At 45.2% G+C, this 18655-nt stretch overlaps 1 protein-coding gene across 1 annotated transcript in view; it reads right to left on the bottom strand.

The window, feature by feature from the left end:
- Glp2r (glucagon like peptide 2 receptor) overlaps nt 1–18655 on the bottom strand; it is a 54729-nt gene that overhangs the window by 23465 nt on the left and 12609 nt on the right. Inside the window, exons 2-7 of the mRNA XM_052758219.1 lie at nt 18022–18261; nt 10339–10445; nt 8447–8600; nt 6066–6225; nt 4902–4962; nt 4010–4079 (exon numbers count right to left, since the gene is read on the bottom strand). Coding sequence (XP_052614179.1) covers nt 4010–4079; nt 4902–4962; nt 6066–6225; nt 8447–8600; nt 10339–10445; nt 18022–18261 — 792 coding nt within the window. The remainder of the gene's footprint in view (nt 1–4009; nt 4080–4901; nt 4963–6065; nt 6226–8446; nt 8601–10338; nt 10446–18021; nt 18262–18655) is intronic.

Below are 18655 nucleotides of genomic sequence, written 5' to 3'. Positions count from 1 at the left end.
TCTAAGGCTCCTCCTTCAGGCCAAAACATACCTTCCCCAGGGATCCTGCTGAAATGCATGTGCTCTGTAGAAGGTAAGGAATGGCTGAGAGAGCACAGGGAAAGGTCTCCTTCCTTTCATCCAAACACATTCACTTGCCACAGCACTGAAGCCTCCAGCATATGCCTATTGCAGTGGTTTGAGTGAGAAATGCCCACCCTTCACACTTTGTCCCCGGATGATGGCACTGTTTGGGAAAGTTATGGAATTTTTAGGATGTGGAGCCTTGCTACAGGAAGTACGTAACTAGGGCCAAGCCTTGAGGGTTCACCCGCCTTCCCATTGTTTCTCTCTGCTTTCCCAGCAGGGATGAAAATGTGGTCAGATAGCTTCATTTTCCTGCTGCCAGGCTTTCCCTGCCCATTGCTGTATCCCTGCCATGATGGACTCTTGTATTGTATCACAGCGATAGAAAATACACCTATGATCTGCTTTACTTTCACCGTGAAAAGCAGAAGCGGGGATGCCATGAAGGTAAACAAAGCCAGACAGGATTTAGCCACAAGGAGCTCCCTAACAGTGCTGTGGTGCAGTGAGGAGACCAAGAGCCGGATTGTGGTGCATTGTGAGGCTTGTTGGTGAAGGAAGCGGAGGGTTAGAACAGGAGTGGACAAAGGATGCACAAAAGCGACAGTATCACTCCACTTTTCCTTGTAGGACTGGAAGAGGGTTTTAGTGGCAGACAATGGGACAAGGCAAGTAGGGAGAATCCTACTTCAACTCTTCAGTAGATAAGATGTTGGGCAAAGCAGCTGGGATCCAGGGTGTCTGAGATTATGAGCTAATGTCTGAAAGAGCCATAAGTATCATGGGCACAAGCCTGGATGAAATGTGTTTTGAGAAGCAGTAAGTAGAATTGTTACTCAGTCATCCAACTTAACTTAGTCTATGAATTTATTGAGGCAAATAACTCCTCAGCTTTTCAGTGTCCTTACCAAAACATAAACAAAATAGCATTTCAACTTTGCAGGCTCATTGAGAAGATTAATTGAGTTCATATACTCAAAGCACTTAAGAGTTGGCATTGGTTGGAGGTACTCAGTAAATGTTATCAGGCAGTGGTCCTGGTGCCTGGGCAAGGAGGTGGGTGCTGGGACCCCCATGGGGCAGTGTGACCAGAGAGAACAGAACAGTAGAAAACTGAATGATTGGAGAGGTGAGGACTCAGGGTCCTGTAAGTAAGACATGTGTGGTCAACTTCTACTTGAACATTCTCTCCCAGCCAAGTGTCCAATGACAGAGGGGAGATAGCCAATAGTAGGTATACCACTTGCAATTAGGGGGCCCCCATATCCTTAGTGTTCCTACCATTTGTATTCACATTTTTCCCTCTAGGTTACAGCTAGGTTCAAGCAAGGAATTTCCTTGAGTTGTTGACAAACACTAATAATCTTCTACAAAACTTTTTTTTGTTTTGTTTTGTTTTTACTTTCAAGACCCTATCTACATAAAAGAGCTAAAATAGAGCACCCAGCTGCCCCTTGGCAATGACATGGAGCTCAGTGCTAGATATCTAGTGGTCACTCAGCCTTGGGCAGGAAGATCTTCTACCCAGTCCTCAGTGGAACTGTCAGTCCTCTGTTGTTAACCCCATGCACCTCCTCCAGCTTCTTTAACAAAATTCATCCTCACACATCATTGTCTAAATCCCAGTTCCTAAACTGTGGGTCACACCACTGAATAGAGAAAGTCACAAGCATTATCCCTAGCAAAAGGTTTCAAAACACACAGCAACCAAAAACTTAGTTCAAAATTAAATGCATGCGTCCAATGTGTTTCTGGCAGCATTTGCCCGTGTTACACAGTGGAACTTGATTCAACATTGGCTCTGAAGACATAACATGCACACTTTCACTGCACATGCCAGTGAACGCTACCTGAGACACCTCAGCTTAGGTTCAAGACTTGTGTTTTACGAACTGTGTTTTTCACTCTATGTACAAAGCTTTCTTCTCTTAAAGAAACATAACAATTTAATTAAAGAAAAGAGAAAGACTTCACATTTCTCTACCATCATTCTATAGCATTGTAAGTATTCAGTCCATTTGTCTTTGGATTGAATAGTTAGAATGTTTGATTTTTTTTTAAAAAAAAAAAAATGCTGTTTGAGAGGATGGAGAGATGACTCAGCAGTTAAAAGTGTTTGCTGCTCTTCCAGAGGACCCAGGTTCAATTCCCAGCACCCACCCACGTCAGGTGGCTCAACTGCCTGTAACTCCAGCTCCAGGGCCTCTGATACCCTCCTCTAGCTCCAAGGATACTTACACTTACACTTACACTTACACACACACACACACACACATACACACACACACACACACACTAATTAAAATCTTAAAAAAATAAACCTTTCCAAAAATTGCTGTTTGAGTTGCTAATTTCAGATTTGTTTTTAAAATTGCTACATGAATTTCAGCTTGGTGTTGGGAAGAATTTTCAACAATTTCTAAAATGGCCCTAAACATACTTCTGCCATTTTGAACTACATATTTATATAAGGCGACATTCTCAATATTAACAATTATAAAAATCAAAATGTCTAGCAACTCTGAAAAGCATTGAAAATGCAGTATCAAATATTGAGCCAAGATTTAATTCTTTATGTGAAAATAAATGAGCAGGTTGATCTCACTTGCTTTTGTCAAATGGTCAAATCATGTGTATGCCAAGGAATTCTTTTAAAGCAGATTTCTTTTTAATTCACTGTCTGCAGATGTTTGGGTTGTAGCCATATTGTATATGTCCATACAGTTGGGATCCCAAAAAGCTTTGGAAAAAAGAGGTCACAAGTGGAAAAGTATGGTGATATTTTATTTGTACTGAAATGTGATTTTATTTGTATGTTAATAAATAAAGTTGCCTGGGGGTCAGAGCTAATAGCAAGCCATAGCAGAAGCTGGGTGGTGGTGGTGCACGCCTTTAATCCCAGCACTTGGGAGGCAGAGCTAGGCAGATCTCTGTGTGTTCAAGGATACAGCAGCATGGAGACACACACCTTTAATCTCAATACCAACCATAGAAGACTTGGAGGTCTGTATAGATGGGCAGTGACGAGGAGGTCATGTGGTTGAGTTTACAACCAATGAGAGGGCAGAATAGAAAGTCAATAAAAAAGGACAAACACACAGGATGTAGGTCTCTTGTGGAGGAGGACAGCAGCGGCAGTGAAGGGTAAGGTTTTTAGTGCTTAGCTTTTGCTCTGACCTCTTGGGCTTTTTAACTTTGCAATTGGCTCTGTGTTTCTTATTTAACAAGACAGTTACATCTACAGAAAGGCTTAAGAAGCACATTTGAAATGGCTATCTATGTCCATCTAGGCCAGTCATCTCTTTCCCCCGAAAGTATTCTGCACCACGACAAAACTAATTCCGTCCTTCTCCAGGTGTCTATTATTAATAGAGTAATATCTATTCTATTAGCCATGATTATTTTGTATTAACACTGATTGTACATGTTTCTCCTCTGAAAATAGTTCCTTTGGTTTCCTTCTCCCACTTGCTAATGGGCATTAAGATAAAAGCTGAGCAGGGCATGGTGGCACATATCTGTAATCCCAACGATGGGCAGACCGAGGCAAGAGGGCTACCATGAGTTGGAGATCTGTCTCCTCTATGTAGCAAGATCCTGTCTCAAGCAAACAATCAAAAGACACACAGTGAGAGTTCCATGGTTTCTGGAGTCTCACAAGACCACAGACAGTCCTTTTCCCTGTCACAGCCCTTCAGTCCCGGATGGAAGAGCTGACTTCAAGTCCCCATTTAAAGATCCAGAGAGATGGAGGCTTACAGTGTTACCCCAAATTTAGGTCCTGAACTAGAAGAAGTTTCTAATTTCTCACCCAGCAGAAACTGCTCACATTTCATATGCATGGACCAGAGATTTGAGGAGTTATGAGGGAGGTGAGGGTTAGAGTGATGCTCCTGAAGTTGTGGAGCCCAGAGAAGAAATGGATGGATGGGATGGTCCTTACTGTCACGCAAAGCAGCATGGGTCCTCGGATGATCCACCAGATTTTCTTATTTCCATTTGTTGCCCAGCACCTACGGACAAGATCAGGAGTAGGAGAGACATGAGATGAGGATGAATGTCCAAGCTTCATGCCCTATGAAAGAAGGATGCTTGCCTGCCTTCAAGATCAACTGTCTACCAGCCCATCTCCTAGAAGGAGAGATGAGGGCAAAAGAGAACTATTGACTTCCTACCATGAAATTGCTCTTCAGCATTAGGAGTGTACTGCATAGACCCTTTCACATTTTCCTCCATGTGCATGCAAACAAAAACCCTGGGTTATATACCCTTATTACTTTACCCAATAGTTGGTTTTCCTTATTTCGAGTATCACTTACATACTTAGAAATATATGTGGATATCCATATGTAAATATGAAGGCTGGATGATGGTTATTTGGAGGGAAAAATAGATCTCACGATATTTTTTAGGAATCGGCTTAAAACACTTGCTGAGATTCAGTTCCTACAAGTTGGGAGATTCAGACCTAACTTGTGTTTCTTGGTGTGTTTTAGTCTTTGAATTGTATTTCACAATATAGCTGTGCCACATTGTGCACAGTGGTTCTTCCATCAATGTGCATCCAGGATGCTGTTTTCTCTCACACGAACAAAGCTATAGCATCTCCTCTGCTTCTGTCTCTACACACCCAGCACCATAGCTGGTCCATACAGCATCCTTGATAATTTACATGTGTAACTTATAGGCTTCTACAAGATCTTTGACTACTTGTCTACACTCCTGTTACACTCTAGAAGGACAACATGGGAGAAATTGCAGTCTCTTTGGAAATAGGACATCATTTCCTATATTTGGGCATCTCTGGGGATTGCTTGTCCAGGTGGATTACCTACCCTATGTTCTCCAGGTGTGCACGGGCGAAACCCCAGGGAATGACAAACAGCATTGGGAAGGCTGTGTAGAAGACAGAGAAGGGAGTTGAGAGCTGCTTGTCTAGTACCGCCTGCTCCCCACCAGCCTGATGGGGCCCAGCACAACACGTCCCAAGTGTTAAAAACCAAATATAGAACCACAGACTCTGAGAACTCATGAGGCTTAGGGTAGCCCAAGACTAATCATGGCTCTACTGTCAGAGAAGCTGGGCCCTGGGGAGAAAAGGTTTAGAATAAATCCATGGGCTTCAGTCAAATTTTTCATCAGGAATATCAGGGTCCATTTACTTCCTCTGAATCCTATAACATCTAATTGACCAAGGGCTTATGGAAACCAGAGTTCCAGATCAGAATACCCTGTTCATACTTTTTTTTTTTTTTTAAGATTTATTTATTTATTTTGTATACAGCATGTATGACCAGAAGAGGGCACCAGATCTCATTACAGATGGTTGTGAGCCACCATGTGGTTGCTGGGAGTTGAACTCAGGACCTCTGGAAGAGCAGTCAGTGCTCTTAACCTCTGAGCCATCTCTCCAGCCCCCCTGTTCATACTTTTAAGATGATGATGCTGCTGATAGTTTTCCCAAAAGCCTTATTGTCACAGACTGATGGATTGTGTCATCCCAAAATTCCTTTGTTGAAGATCTGTCACCACTGTGGTGGTATTTAATAATGGGGAATGTGGGGAAACTAGGTTTAGACGGTGTTATGAGTTGGGGTCCTCACAATGGGATTAGTGTCCTTATGAAAAGAGATTGGAGGTCTCGTTTTCTCTCTCTCTCCACCACGTGAGGACACACGTGAGGGCAGTTTTGTGCACACCAGGAAGAGGGGCCTCACCAGAACGCAAATAACTGTACTCCCAGCTTCCTAAAGCAGGAGAAACTAGTGTCTGCTGCTCAAGCCGCACAGGTATTTTGTTATGGCATTGTGAGCAGTCTAATGCAGTTGGAAAGAGGGCAAGAAGGATGTCATCTGGTGGTGCCAAAGATCTTTCCATTTTTGCATGTGTGCATTGGGCATACAGAACCTGTGCTTGTGCGTGTATGTATGTGTGTATGCACATGCATGGACGTGTTCCGATGGGTCCCTGGGAGAGAAGATGGGAGTCACGTCACTCACCCCAGCCCACCACCAGGTATCTGGGCCACAGCCGCCTTTCAGGAAGCATGGTGGGCTCCAGCAGAGCATGGAGGTAAAGTCCTTCCACCAGCAGCCACAAGTGATTGGCCCCCACAAAGTAGTGCAAGAGGACCTGGACGGAGCGGCAGGAGGCGGATATCTGCAGGGACAGAACCTGGGTGAGTCCTGGCATTCCCAACACCTAGATGAGCATGACCTGCCCAAGTACACACATGCCCAGACCTGTCCTCCCCTCTTTCCTGAGCCCTTGCTGACTACCTCAAAGAGGCTGGCAAGAAGGCTTCAGGGAACTTTTAAAGATCAGTCTCTTCCTTGACATTCTAGGCTTTCTTTTTCCTTTTGTTTTTGTTTTGAGACTGGGCCTTATATATCCCAGGTCAGGTTTGAACTTGTTATGTAGTCAAGGATGACCCTGAACTTTTGATCCTCCTGCCTTCTACTTCCTAAATGCTGGGATTACAGGTGTGAGCCACAGATCCTTGTTTATGTGGTTCCTAGGGAACCTAGGACTTCATTTATGCAAAGTAAGCATCACATGTAGACTAAAAAAAAAAAAAAAGCAAGGTCTGGAGAGATGGCTCAGTGGTTAAGAGCACTTATGGCTCTTACAGAGGACCTGGGTTTGGTTTCCAGCACCCATGTGGTGGCTCACAGCAGTCTGTGTAACTCCAGTCCCAATGGACCTGATGCCATTTTCTGGCTTTCTGGAGCTTCTTCGTGTACATGGTGTACACACACACACATGCATACAAAATTAAATGGAGAAAGAAAAAAAGGAGGGAGGGAGGGAGAGAGGGAAGGAAGGAGGGGGAAGGGAGGGGGAGGGGGAAAGAGGGAGGGAAGGAGGGGGGGAGAAAGGACACAAAATCAGAGAGAGTTTACCATTAGTAACAGCCCAAATGAAAGGATGGAAGGGCCAGTTCTCTAACCTCAGTTCAACTAGACTAGGAACTGCAATAACTAAAAAAAATCTTCACACAACTAAAAATCATCACATGGAGTTCTTAACAAATAAGGAATGCTTCTTGAACTTAATGTTAAAAAATATATGGTGTGACAAATTTTGTATTTATGCAACTAATATCAAGCCTAGAATGAAACTTCTGCCCTTAAGTGGAATTATCTGAAAAGAGAAGATTGAAGATCAGTTACCACAAGCTCTTGTGAGAAAAGTTAGAAAAAAATAATGGCAGATTCAACCCAAAGAAATTCCACGGAAGGAAATAATGAAAGTAGAAATGAATGCAAATGAGAATATAAACTAAAAGGCTCAATAATGCCGAGAGTTTGTTCTTGGAAAAATCCAAAAAGAATTGAGAAACGTCTAGCTACAAGTATCCAGGTGTGACAGTAAAGCAGCAAAGATATGAATAATCAAAACTGAAAATGAAAACACAATTACAGACCCCCACAGACTTGAAGAAAAGCGACAGAGAAGGTCATGAGCAATTTTATGCCAAGAAACTTGAAAGGCTGCATGAAATGTATAGACACTAGAAAAAAATGGAAATTTTGAATATGAGATCCACGGAGTAAGGGCCCAGTGAGCTGGCTCAGCAGGTAACGGTGCTTGCCACTAATCCTGACCACCTGAGTTCGAACCCTGGGACCCACATGGTGGGAGATAAAAATCAACTCCTTCTAAGTCTCCTCTACTTTGACCCCGTATGCTCTCCTGTACCCACAAATAAATCAATGTAGTAAGAAAGACTCATGGTCAATCTATGACTCTACAACATGTGTGTATGTGGTGTGCATGTGCATATGTGTGTGTGCATTTTCAAATGTGTGGATTCATGTGTATGTAAGGGGTCGTGTGTGTGTGTGTGTGTGTGTGTGTGTGTGTGTGTGTGTGTGTGTGTAGAGGTGAGAGGTTGACACTAGCAATCTTCTTTGATTGTGCTACACTTCATGTATTGGAGCAGAGTCTCTCACTTGGACCTAGAGCTTGCTGATCGGGCTAGCCTAGCTAGCCAGCTTGTTCCAGTTCTCTGACTTGCACAGCAAGTCCTTTACCCACTAAGCCATCTCCCCTTCCCCCGTAACCTAAAACCCACTAGGACAGGGGCATGGTGGCACCCACCTGTAATGCCAGCACTCAGGAGGCAGAAGCGGGAGGATCAGCCTGGGTTACACCGTCAGTCTGTCTCAACAAAGGACTGATCTAGTCTTTTGCTTGCAGGTCACTATGGCGAGCCCATCAGCCTCTAGATCCGTTGACCCGACCCACTCCGGGGAGGTTGGTTTTAAGTCATACGCTGCCTCTCTGTCGGAGAGGCTTTAAGACCTTTTATCTGTCTCCCTCGTTAATCCACACCCCCCTCCCCACAGGTCTGCCCCATCAGGTGGGAGGGGATTACCTCGGACACATAGGACATCCATCCGCTCTCATTGTCAGGCCTCTTGGAGTAAGAGTTGTAGAAGATGATGTCTTTCACCAAGACGGCCAGCGCTCTCAGGATGAACGAAGCAAACAAGTTCATGTGGATGTAATTGCGTGTGCAGTGCAGCTTTCTGCACAAAAGAGCACCAAGTGTCTTCCCTCAGGAAAGAATGGCTGGAAGTGCAGACCTGGCCGCCTGTGCCTCTGTCACTCAAGACAGAGGTGCACAGTCCAGGCTGCTGGTCTCGATGATCTTACTTCTCTGTGCCTTACCCTCCCCATCTGTAAAATGGGGCAGTAAGTTGCTCCCTAGATAATATGTTTGGCATGCCAGGTCATGTGTACAGGGACCTATGGTACCTTCACCTCTGGCTGCCACTGGAGGAGCAGGCACTCTTATAACCCCGATTTTGCAAATGGGCAAAGTCCCCAGACAGTGAGTGGTGGAGCTGAATTTAGGCCTAGAAATGCAGAGACCAGGATCTGGCTCATCAGGGCTCAGCTGTCTCTGAGAATTAGAACATTTATCTCAGAGGCCAGGGAAGATCACATCCATTAACTCATATAAAATCATGTAACAGGTGTCCAGAAAAAAATGTCATCTTTAATCACTTCTGCCTGGGGTCTCCCCCTAGCTCTCTGTTATTCAGACTGCTATGCCACTGTGCATCCTCAGTCTGTCTTTCCACCTCTGTGCTTTTGATGCAGCACCTACCCCATCCAGCTTCCTTTCCTCCTGTTGTTACCTTGGCAACTTCCAAATGGAGGTGGGCCCTTGCCTTTTATGATGTATTGCATGCTTTTCCCTGGCTAGACCAGGGGGGTCAAGCAAAGCAGACACTTGCCAAGTCCAGCCCTGATGAATTCACCTCCTGCTGGACCAGACGGTTATATTCTGCTGGCTCGGGCTGGGCACTTTGGGAAAGTGCATGGAGAAAAGGGGTTAGTCTATAATCAGTAGGTACTGGAGGTGGAACTTTCCAACACTCAAGAGTGTTCTCCAGTAGGTAGATGTCACGGCTGCTCCTGGAGCCACGGAAGGTCATGAGGGAGACAAATGAGGCTAGATCTAGAACCAGGTGAGCCCAGGTGGGACACTCCACCTCCCATGTCTCCTGTCTTCATACAGGTTTCCTGCATTGGTACTGAATGCCCATTCTGCCATGTTAGACTGACCAGTGCCTCTGACCAAAGAACCTCCTTGGAGGACTTCCTGGTGGATTCATAATTGTCTCACTTAGGAGACACCTAAAGCATAGATTAGTAAAATGCACTGGGGCTTTGGAGTTTGAAACAGTGCAGTAGACCGATTGGTTGTGACCAATCAGTCACCCGATAGCTGTGTGGTCCTAGGCAAGTCATTTCACCTTTCCATAGTTTAGTTAACTCACTTATAAAATAGGACAGCTAACAGTAACCTTCTAAAATTAGAATTAATCTTAAATCAGATGAGGAGGGGAATTACTGTGGCTGGCTGCTGGCTGGCGTCCACAGGCCTCATTCAAACCCTTGGTCTACTATGACTTTTCTGGAGGGAAGGAAGGTCTTGTGTGTAAACAACGGTTCTGGAGGGACCGAGGTTTGCCTGGGCTGTGGTGGTAAAGGGTGTGATCAGGAACTTAGGCAAAGACTCAGGAGTCCTACTTCAAGTTCTGCCTGTGTATCCAACTGCCTTTCCCACCAGTAGGGACTCAATGCCCCTCACTGGAACTTTCTGCCCTCTCATCTGAAAACGGAATGGATGCAACTCAAGCTTCCAGCTCTGACGATCCATGACATCATCCAGCAGACTCTTCTTCTGTCTCCTAGTGATGGCCACTGAGCAAGTTACAGGACACGTATCTGACCACATGCTGGGGTTCTACTCACCGAAGAAACAAGAAGAGTGTAAGAGCCAGGAAGAGGGAGATGAGAGAGAGGGAGTAGCCCACGGTGTACATCAGCTGCAAGGTGGACAGCAAGGCATAGTGATCCACCTGGACACAGGAAGAGCAGACATGACCACCAGGATGCAGTCTGCAACCCCACCTTCACCCCAGCTCCATGCCCAGAGTTACCAGGGGCCAGGCACAAACCGAGACAATGCTCTGAGTCTCAAGCCTGCCTATAGACCTTTCCTTCCCAACTTTTTTGGTATCCAAATAGGCAGCCCAAACTGCTTGTGGCAACTTCAGAGGCCACAAAGCCCCCATGAGTAAGAGCCCACCTGAGTCTCACCCCATGGCTGGACTCACAGCCCAGCACTCCTTCACCGGGAGTCACTATATCAGAAGGAATTGAATCCTAACCAAGGATGCCGTGGTCAGTTAGGGTGTGTTAATATGATAAATTGTCAGTTTTTAGATGTTAAATCAACGGTGTAATTGCACTCAGTCATGACACTCATTTCTTTCAGCACATTGTTTGGTTTAATTTGGTCGTCTCTTGTCTACGTCCATAAAGAATGTTTTGTCTTTGTCAGGTCTGGAGATATCTGTGTGACAGTTATCTCATAGACTGATTGAACAAGTGCCGCTTCTTCAACATTCTGGGAAGTTTTACAGAATTTGTAGTAATTTTTTCTCTCCTTTTCTTTGAAATTTAATCAGCATTTGTTTCACAAGTTTTGAGAGCCTGTTAACAGATGGTGGCTGCTGTTGTTGTTATTATTATTATTATCATCATTATTACTATTGTATGTACCCTCCTGGTGAATTTACCTCACTATTATGATATTTATTTATTTAGAGGCAGGGTCTTACTATGTAGACCAGGTTGGCCTTGAGCTCACAGAGGCCCACCTGCCTCTATCTTCCAAGCATTGGGATGTGTGCCACCACACCAGTTGAAATGGTACTCTATGTCCTGGTGATATTCATTACCCTGAAATCTACTTCGTCTGATAGCAATGTAACAATCTCCCTTCCTTCTAATTAGTATTGGTTTTCAGTTGTGATGGCTTGAACAAGAATGGTCCTCATTGGCTCGCATGGTTGAGTACTTGGGCTAGTAAGTGGAACTACTTGAGAAGGATTAGGGAGTGTGGCCTTGTTGGAAGAGATGTGTCTCTGGGTTGGGCTTTAAGATTTCAAAAGACTCAAGCCATCCCCAATCTCTTTCTCTCTCTACCAACCATTTGCATATGAGGATGTGAGCTCTCAGCTCTTCCTGCACCAGGACTTTGCTCCACCATCATGGACTCTCACCTTCTGAAACCATAAGCCCCAAACTAAATGTTATCTTCTGTGAGTTGCCTTGGTCATGGTGTTTTACGACAGCAATAACAAAGACAACAACTTACTGTTGTATCTTTTAAATTTTTACCCTGAAGATTTGTATTTGAAGTGACTCTCTTACAGATACCATCTTGCTGACTTTTGCCCTTTTTTTTTTTTTTAACACAAACTGCAATCTACCTGCTTGGGATGTTTAGACCATTTATATATATATATTTTTCTTTTTTGGTTTTTCGAGACAGGGTTTCTCTGTGTAGCTTTGCGCCTCTCCTGGAACTCACTTGGTAGCCCAGGCTGGCCTCGAACTCACAGAGATCCGCCTGGCTCTGCCTCCCAAGTGCTGGGATTAAAGGTGTGCGCCACCACCGCCCGGCTGACCATTTATATTTAATGCTGTTATTTATCTGGCTGGGTTTGACTCCAATGGTCTTTTTCTTTGACGTATATTTTCTTTACCCTCTTCTTTTACTGTCTTATTTTGAATTGACTGTGCCTTTATTCTCTTTCTGTGATTTAGTGTGCCTTCTTCCAATTTTCAGTGGCTGCTTTGAGGTTTATAGTAAACATTTTTAATTGTAGTCTACCATGAAATAATGCTTTATCATTGGATGCATAATTTAAAAACATTGCCATTGTATACTGACACATCCTCCATCCTGGCCATTTTGTTATTGCTGCCCTCCATCCATTTACTACAACACATCCCACAGGCTCCTGACCCATCATTACTACTTTTGCTTTAACTAGTACTCCATCTTTTGAAATACGATTATCTCTTGTTTATGCCATTGCTATAGTGATCTTTATTCCTCTGTGTGGATCAAAATGTCCACATCGTATGTTTGGTAATCTAGATGCAAAACTTTTTTACTGTGGGTTTTGTTGTTTGTTTGTTTGTTTTTGTTTTTGAGACAGGGTTTCTCCGTGTAGTTCTGGTGCCTGTCCTGGATCTTGCTCTGTAGACCAGGCTGGCCTCGAACTCACAGAGATCCGCCTCTCTCTGAAGGATCTGAGTTCATTTCCCAGCACTCACATCAGGAGGCTCAGAACCTCCTGTAACTCCAGCTCGGGGACAAGGAAGATCTGATGCCTCTAGCCTCCATGGGCACCTGCACTCATGCGCACACAGACTCATAAATATACACATATTTTTTTAAAGTCTTCCATAAATGCCTCTCTGTTTATGACAGCTCTTATCATCACGGCACTTGGGACTGTTCATAAATTGGGACACCAATTGTATCACTATCATTATTACTATTACTATTTTTATTTTATTTTGTTCCGTGCATGTGTGTACATATGTGTGCATGCATTTGTGATGGTGTGTGTGCACACTCATGTGTGTTATGTGAACTAAAGTGCACTCCCCAGCACCTGTGGAAGCCTGATGCCGATGTTGGATGTCTTCCTAGGACACTCTCTGACTTACTTTCTGAAGCAAGGTGATCTCTCACAGAGGCTAGAGCTACCCAAATGGCGAGGCTGGCTGACCAATGAGTCAAAATAAAACAAAACAACAAAACAACAAACAACAAAACCCTGTCTTTGCCTCCTCAGTCCTGGGGTTATAGGTGTATGTCCTCAAACTCATTTTTTTTATGACAGGGTCTCACTGTGCTGCCCTGGCTGGCCTGGAACTCACAATACAGACCACATGGGCCTTGAACTTACAGAGATCGCCTGCCTCTGCCTTCTGAGTGACAAAGAGAAGAAAAGATCTACAAAGAAACCTTCGGATCTGCCAATTAGGTTTGTAGTGTCAACAGCAATATTGTTCTCTTAATTTTGAAACTAATATAGGAAAATGGACAGATGCGATTAACAGTTAGGGATGAAATCTCACAGTGTCTGAGAGGCATTTTCCAGTTTTCCAGAGAGAGAGTGAGAGCAGTTATGACCAAATGTGAATACATTGGAATCTGGGTGGTAGATATTGTATTATTCTTTTAACAATTGTATATGTTTGAATATTTCAAGGTAAAATGCCAGGAGGTTACAATCAGCTTTTCAAGTGTTAAATTATATTAATAATTTAAATGTATCTCTACGATGAAACATTCCTGTGTCAGAATTCTGTGGTTGTGACAATGTCTATAATAAACAATTGGAAGGAGGAATGGCTGATCTTGACTCGTGGTAGGGAGGATGTGAGGGGGCGGGGCAGCTCCTGTCAGGACAGCTGGAAAGCCGGGTGAGCAAATCCTACACTCTCTCCTCTTCCCCTTCCTCCCCACTTTTATCCCACCTGGACATCCCATTGTGGGATGGCAGAGCCCGAACTCAGGGTGTGTCCTCCTCCTTTTGTTAGTCCATTCTGACAGCCTCACACACATCCTGGAGGTATGCTTAACTAACTTCCTAGGAGATCTCAATCCAGCTGAGTGACAACCAGGCTTAACCATCACAACTATATATTACAATTTTACCCTTGGGCCAGTAAGACGGCTCCACACATAAAGGCGCTTGCCTCCAAGTCTGATCTCAGGGACCCACACAGGGAAAGTGGAGGACTTACTTCCACAAGCTGTCCTCTGATCTCCATACAAGTGTGTGCCATGGTGTGCAACACACACACACACACACACACACACACACACACACACACACACACACACACATAAAAATACTTTAGAGTATGCCCTATGCAATTTTATAATTGATAAATGTATAACAATTAAATTCTATATTTGGAAAGCCCTCTACATAAGAGTGAAGAAAACAGTCTGAAGTAAGATAAGAACTGACCCCCATACTATTAAATGGAAATCCACACACAGACGACTCTGAACACAGTGTTCACTTATTTGTGGATACCACAGACACAGAGGCAAGAAATGCACTTAACATACATAAGGATTCCCAGCGTGCTGTTAGCCGAACATAACATAGTTTGCTTGCCAAAACTCTGAAGGGCAAAGGTTTACTAACACTGACCTTTTTTGGGAATAATTTCAACCCACTCTGTGAAACACAGGTAAACATGGCCAGAAGCTTTTTGTTTTTAAGTATTTGAATTCTTGGAAATACAACTTGCAGAAGGAGGGAAGAAAGGAAGGAAGGAAGGAAGGAAGGAAGGAAGGAAGGAAGGAAGGAAGGAAGGAAGGAAGGAAGGAAGGAAGGAAGCAGTATCCTTGTTTCCCACCCCCTCCCTCTGCAGGGCATATTATCTTTGAGATGGGGTGTCTAGGTGAGAGCAGCTTCAGAACTCAAGGCCATCCTGCTTAAGCCTTCCAAGGGCTGCAGTCACAGGCCTACACCCCTATTGTGCTCACTTTTTGAGAGGCAAATCTCTACTTCATGTTTTTCTGCTCTCTGACTTGGGGAATGCTGCCAAGCAGACCAAAGTGGGGTTTACATCTGCCAGTGCATCTGACTGCATACAAGAATTACCTGAGGAAATCTAGCATCAGTATTGAGATCTAGACTCCACTGTAGACCCTTTGACTCAGAATTCATGAAGTCTTTCATTCAGCATATATTAAGTGTCTACTATACATAAATCCTATTTTGCATACCATTTTGCTAGGGTTTGGGAATGGTATCTAATATGATGGTGACAGTTCGATTGTTCTTAATTTGCATCACAAAGAAAGAAGATAAGAAATTCATATTATGGGCTTCATTCAAAGTATGAAATTAGCATAACTTAGACATTATGTCATAAGCCAGGTAGTCTTGAGATAAACCTCATGTGTCACTTTAAACCCTTTAAGAGATGGGACCTGTCACACAGTAAAACTGTATAGGGAACACAGAGTTCTACCAACTCAAAACAAGAAATAAGACTCCTGGCTCATCACCCTCTTCCTGTCTCCAGCCTGGCCAGTCCCACCACGCTCCAACCTGCACAGAGATGCTATCAGCACCTGTTCTAAGCTCTGACCCTCTGTACTTCAATCTACAGTACAGGCAGACTTTGCCTTCTCACCTCCCTAGAGATCTCCAGACCCACTGCGTCTTCTTCCTCTCTACACAGAAACACTCCAAGTCACCTCTTAAAAGGAGGCATCATCGGGGTGAACCACGATGGTGAGGGATAGGCAGCCACAGGGGAGCAGGGGAAGGCATCCCAGGCAGTGACCAGCAAGGTAAGGGCCATACTGCAAGAGTGACTTCCCTTAGACTTTCCCATCTCTCTCCGGAGGTGGCAGTCCACCCACTCTTTGACCCTGAGTGCGTGCTTTCCCTTCTGCCGAGGACCTTCTTGCTCTCCTCCTTCCTTCTCGCCCTCAGTCTCAGATTGGGCAGCCTTCCATGCCCTGAGACTGCATCAGTGCCCCTTTGCTGTGGCTCTGAGCATCCTATACTTTTGTCCTAGCCGTTACTCAACCTGCCTCTAAGGCCCCACAAAGCTTCAAGCTCCTTAAAATCAATGTGCCTGACTGGTTACCTGTGTCTGCTACCCAAACCTGGCATGTAGGAAGTGTGCTTCATTACTGTGTATGACGTGACCAAAAGGGATGGGGGGAAGACATGCCCTACACATCTGTCTAATTCCCCAACATCTCCTCCTCTCTCTCCTACGCTTCCCCTTTACGCATGACCTTGAGCACAAGTGAGCAGGGGTTTGAACAAACCAGTAGCTTTAGGAAGAGAGTGGGAGCTCAATGAGAAAATGGAGAAGGTATGCTCCGAAGGGGGCTTCAGAGTCCAGTGCTGGAAGTGTTAGCATTGAGAACACAGAGACACAGCTCCACACTGTCACTCTCACTAGCTTAAGGAGTTCCCCCAAAGCTTCTAGGGACCTCAATTAGCCCCAACCCAGGACTCGGGGCTTTGATGATGAGAGGAATTCCAGGACTAGCCAATACAGTGATGCAGGGCTGGGGTTTTATTAGAGATATTTTAATACAGGCTTAAGCACCAGGGTCACCACGGAGGTGCTCGGAGGAAGACACACCCGAGAGTGGGCACGGGCTCTCAAGGAGTGAGCACTTAGTTGTCTTAGCTTTGTACACCCTGTTGGTGACTCTGAAGCTACATCTCAAAAGATTGTAAAGAATCCTCACATCCCACCCCCTCTTTCGATCAGAGAGATACATGAGATGGCCCCAGAGACACCTTTCCTGGAATTACAATCTGATCAAATAAAATCAGAGGCTCCTAAGGTTACAGGAGTTTAGTACCCGTTCTTTCCCTGAACCTGAGGTTTCTGGTGAGATTTTTTAAAAATTGCAGGTTCCTGGCTAGCAGGGAAGCAGGGCTGTCATTTGTGCTGGGATTATTGCTCCCACTGCTGGCAAAGGCTTCCACCAAATTCCAGAGAGAGGGCCTTCTTTTCCCCACTTCTCATGTCCCCAAGACTCCCCCTGCCTTCCTATCCTGTCTCAGAAGAAAAACGGGTAGAACTGGGCGTTGCCACCCACACCTATGATCACAGCACTCAGGAGGCTGAGGCAGCAAGATCACCAGTTTGGAGCCAACAAGGCTTCAAAGTGAGACTCTGTCGAGCAGACAAGAAGAAAGAGGACAGGGAGAAAGGGACAGAAGGAGAAAACATGTGGAGGAAGTCTGGAAGGTGACTTGCTCATTAACTCCGCATTTACTGAGCTGCAGGGATGACAAGCTGAGCGGTTCATTCTCTGGATTCTGGGTCCTGGCGACAGAGCATAACTCTTACTTAGAGCTTGCTAACTACAGCCAGGACTTCCCTGTGAAATTTATGTCTCTTGAGTGCCCAGAGTCTCACGATGATCCCATGCAGCAAATATGATCCCCTGGGGATGATGTAGGAAGCAGAGGCACCAAGGATGAAATAAAGGGTGTAAGTTCACAGGCAGTAAAGGAAGAAGCTGGATCTGTGACGAGTCTGGCCCCAGAAACTCATGCTGTGCTGCCTCCCTCTAGGCACACAAGTCCTTAGATGCCACTGGATATGGGCTTTGGAGGCATGCCTAGATAAGGAATAAGCAAGCAAGAGACTGCCAAAGAGAGGCAGGGGCAATAGGGGGAATCCATGAGGAGTGTGGTACAAGTGGCCACTGGGCTTCTCTGAATGGGGCCATGGGCCGTCTTGCTTGCTAGGAGACAGCTGAACTGAAACCCCAATGCTGGGTTGTTTGGGGGAGCTGTTCCAGACACGGGACAGAGCAGGGGCCGAGGCTGGGACGCTTCTGAAAGAGTCCCCTTAAGATGTCATGCTTCATCTCACAGAGAAGTAAATTCTGTGGCTGCCATGGGAGTTGCCGTTTAGGTGATTGTAGACCTTTCCTAGTGGAATCCGGAGCAGATGAGCTTGTGGAATGTCCCGTGTGTGTCCCCCCAAAGCTGGCCATCCCCGCGGGTGTCCCACGTTCTGGTCCCAGGTGCTTTATCAGCAAACCGGTAAACTCACGTTTTGTTTGAAGCTGTGGTTCTCTGCACATTCTGAGTCATCCTGCCAAACAGCCGTGGCGTTCTCTCGCGTCTGCCAAGTCCCCTGAGCCAAGCAGTGTCTGTAGGCCCTTCCTGGGCTCTCTGAAAGTAAACAAGGCTCTAGAGGAAAGGTCAAAACACACAGTCCGTTCCCTGAGCACGCTGGAAGGTCCTCACCCTTAGCTAAAAAGCTGTGGAAAATCCCAGGGAAAAGGAGTTTTCAGTTCTCCGTTTGGGGGCTCATTAGCATTCCTATTGTTTATTTGGGATGGGAAAAACAACATGGAAGCGTCTAGGTTTTGTAACTAACCATGATCCTCTAACGTCCTCCGTAGTGTTTACACATTTCTCCGAAGTTAGAAGGCCCGGGCGACTGTAAGGTACAGTCTACTGGGAGAAGCGGACCTGGGCCCCTCCCTGCACATGCTCAGTGAGTCATCTCTCGCTACTGTCCAAGAGGTGGCGCCATGAAGAAGAGAAAGCCATTGGCACAAAGCAGGCGGACTCAGGACTAATACTTGATAAGCCGACTTTTGAGCAGTGTCCTGGATCCAGCTTTATAATCTCTGAGACTTATTGATGTCTTCATCAGGAGCCGGGTACAATACTGCTAC

Source organism: Peromyscus californicus, unplaced genomic scaffold, assembly GCF_007827085.1.
Source record: "Peromyscus californicus insignis strain IS unplaced genomic scaffold, ASM782708v3 Scaffold_3__1_contigs__length_106647218, whole genome shotgun sequence".
NCBI classification, from domain to species: Eukaryota; Metazoa; Chordata; class Mammalia; order Rodentia; family Cricetidae; genus Peromyscus; species Peromyscus californicus.
This window is presented reverse-complemented; position numbering and strand designations above follow the sequence as displayed.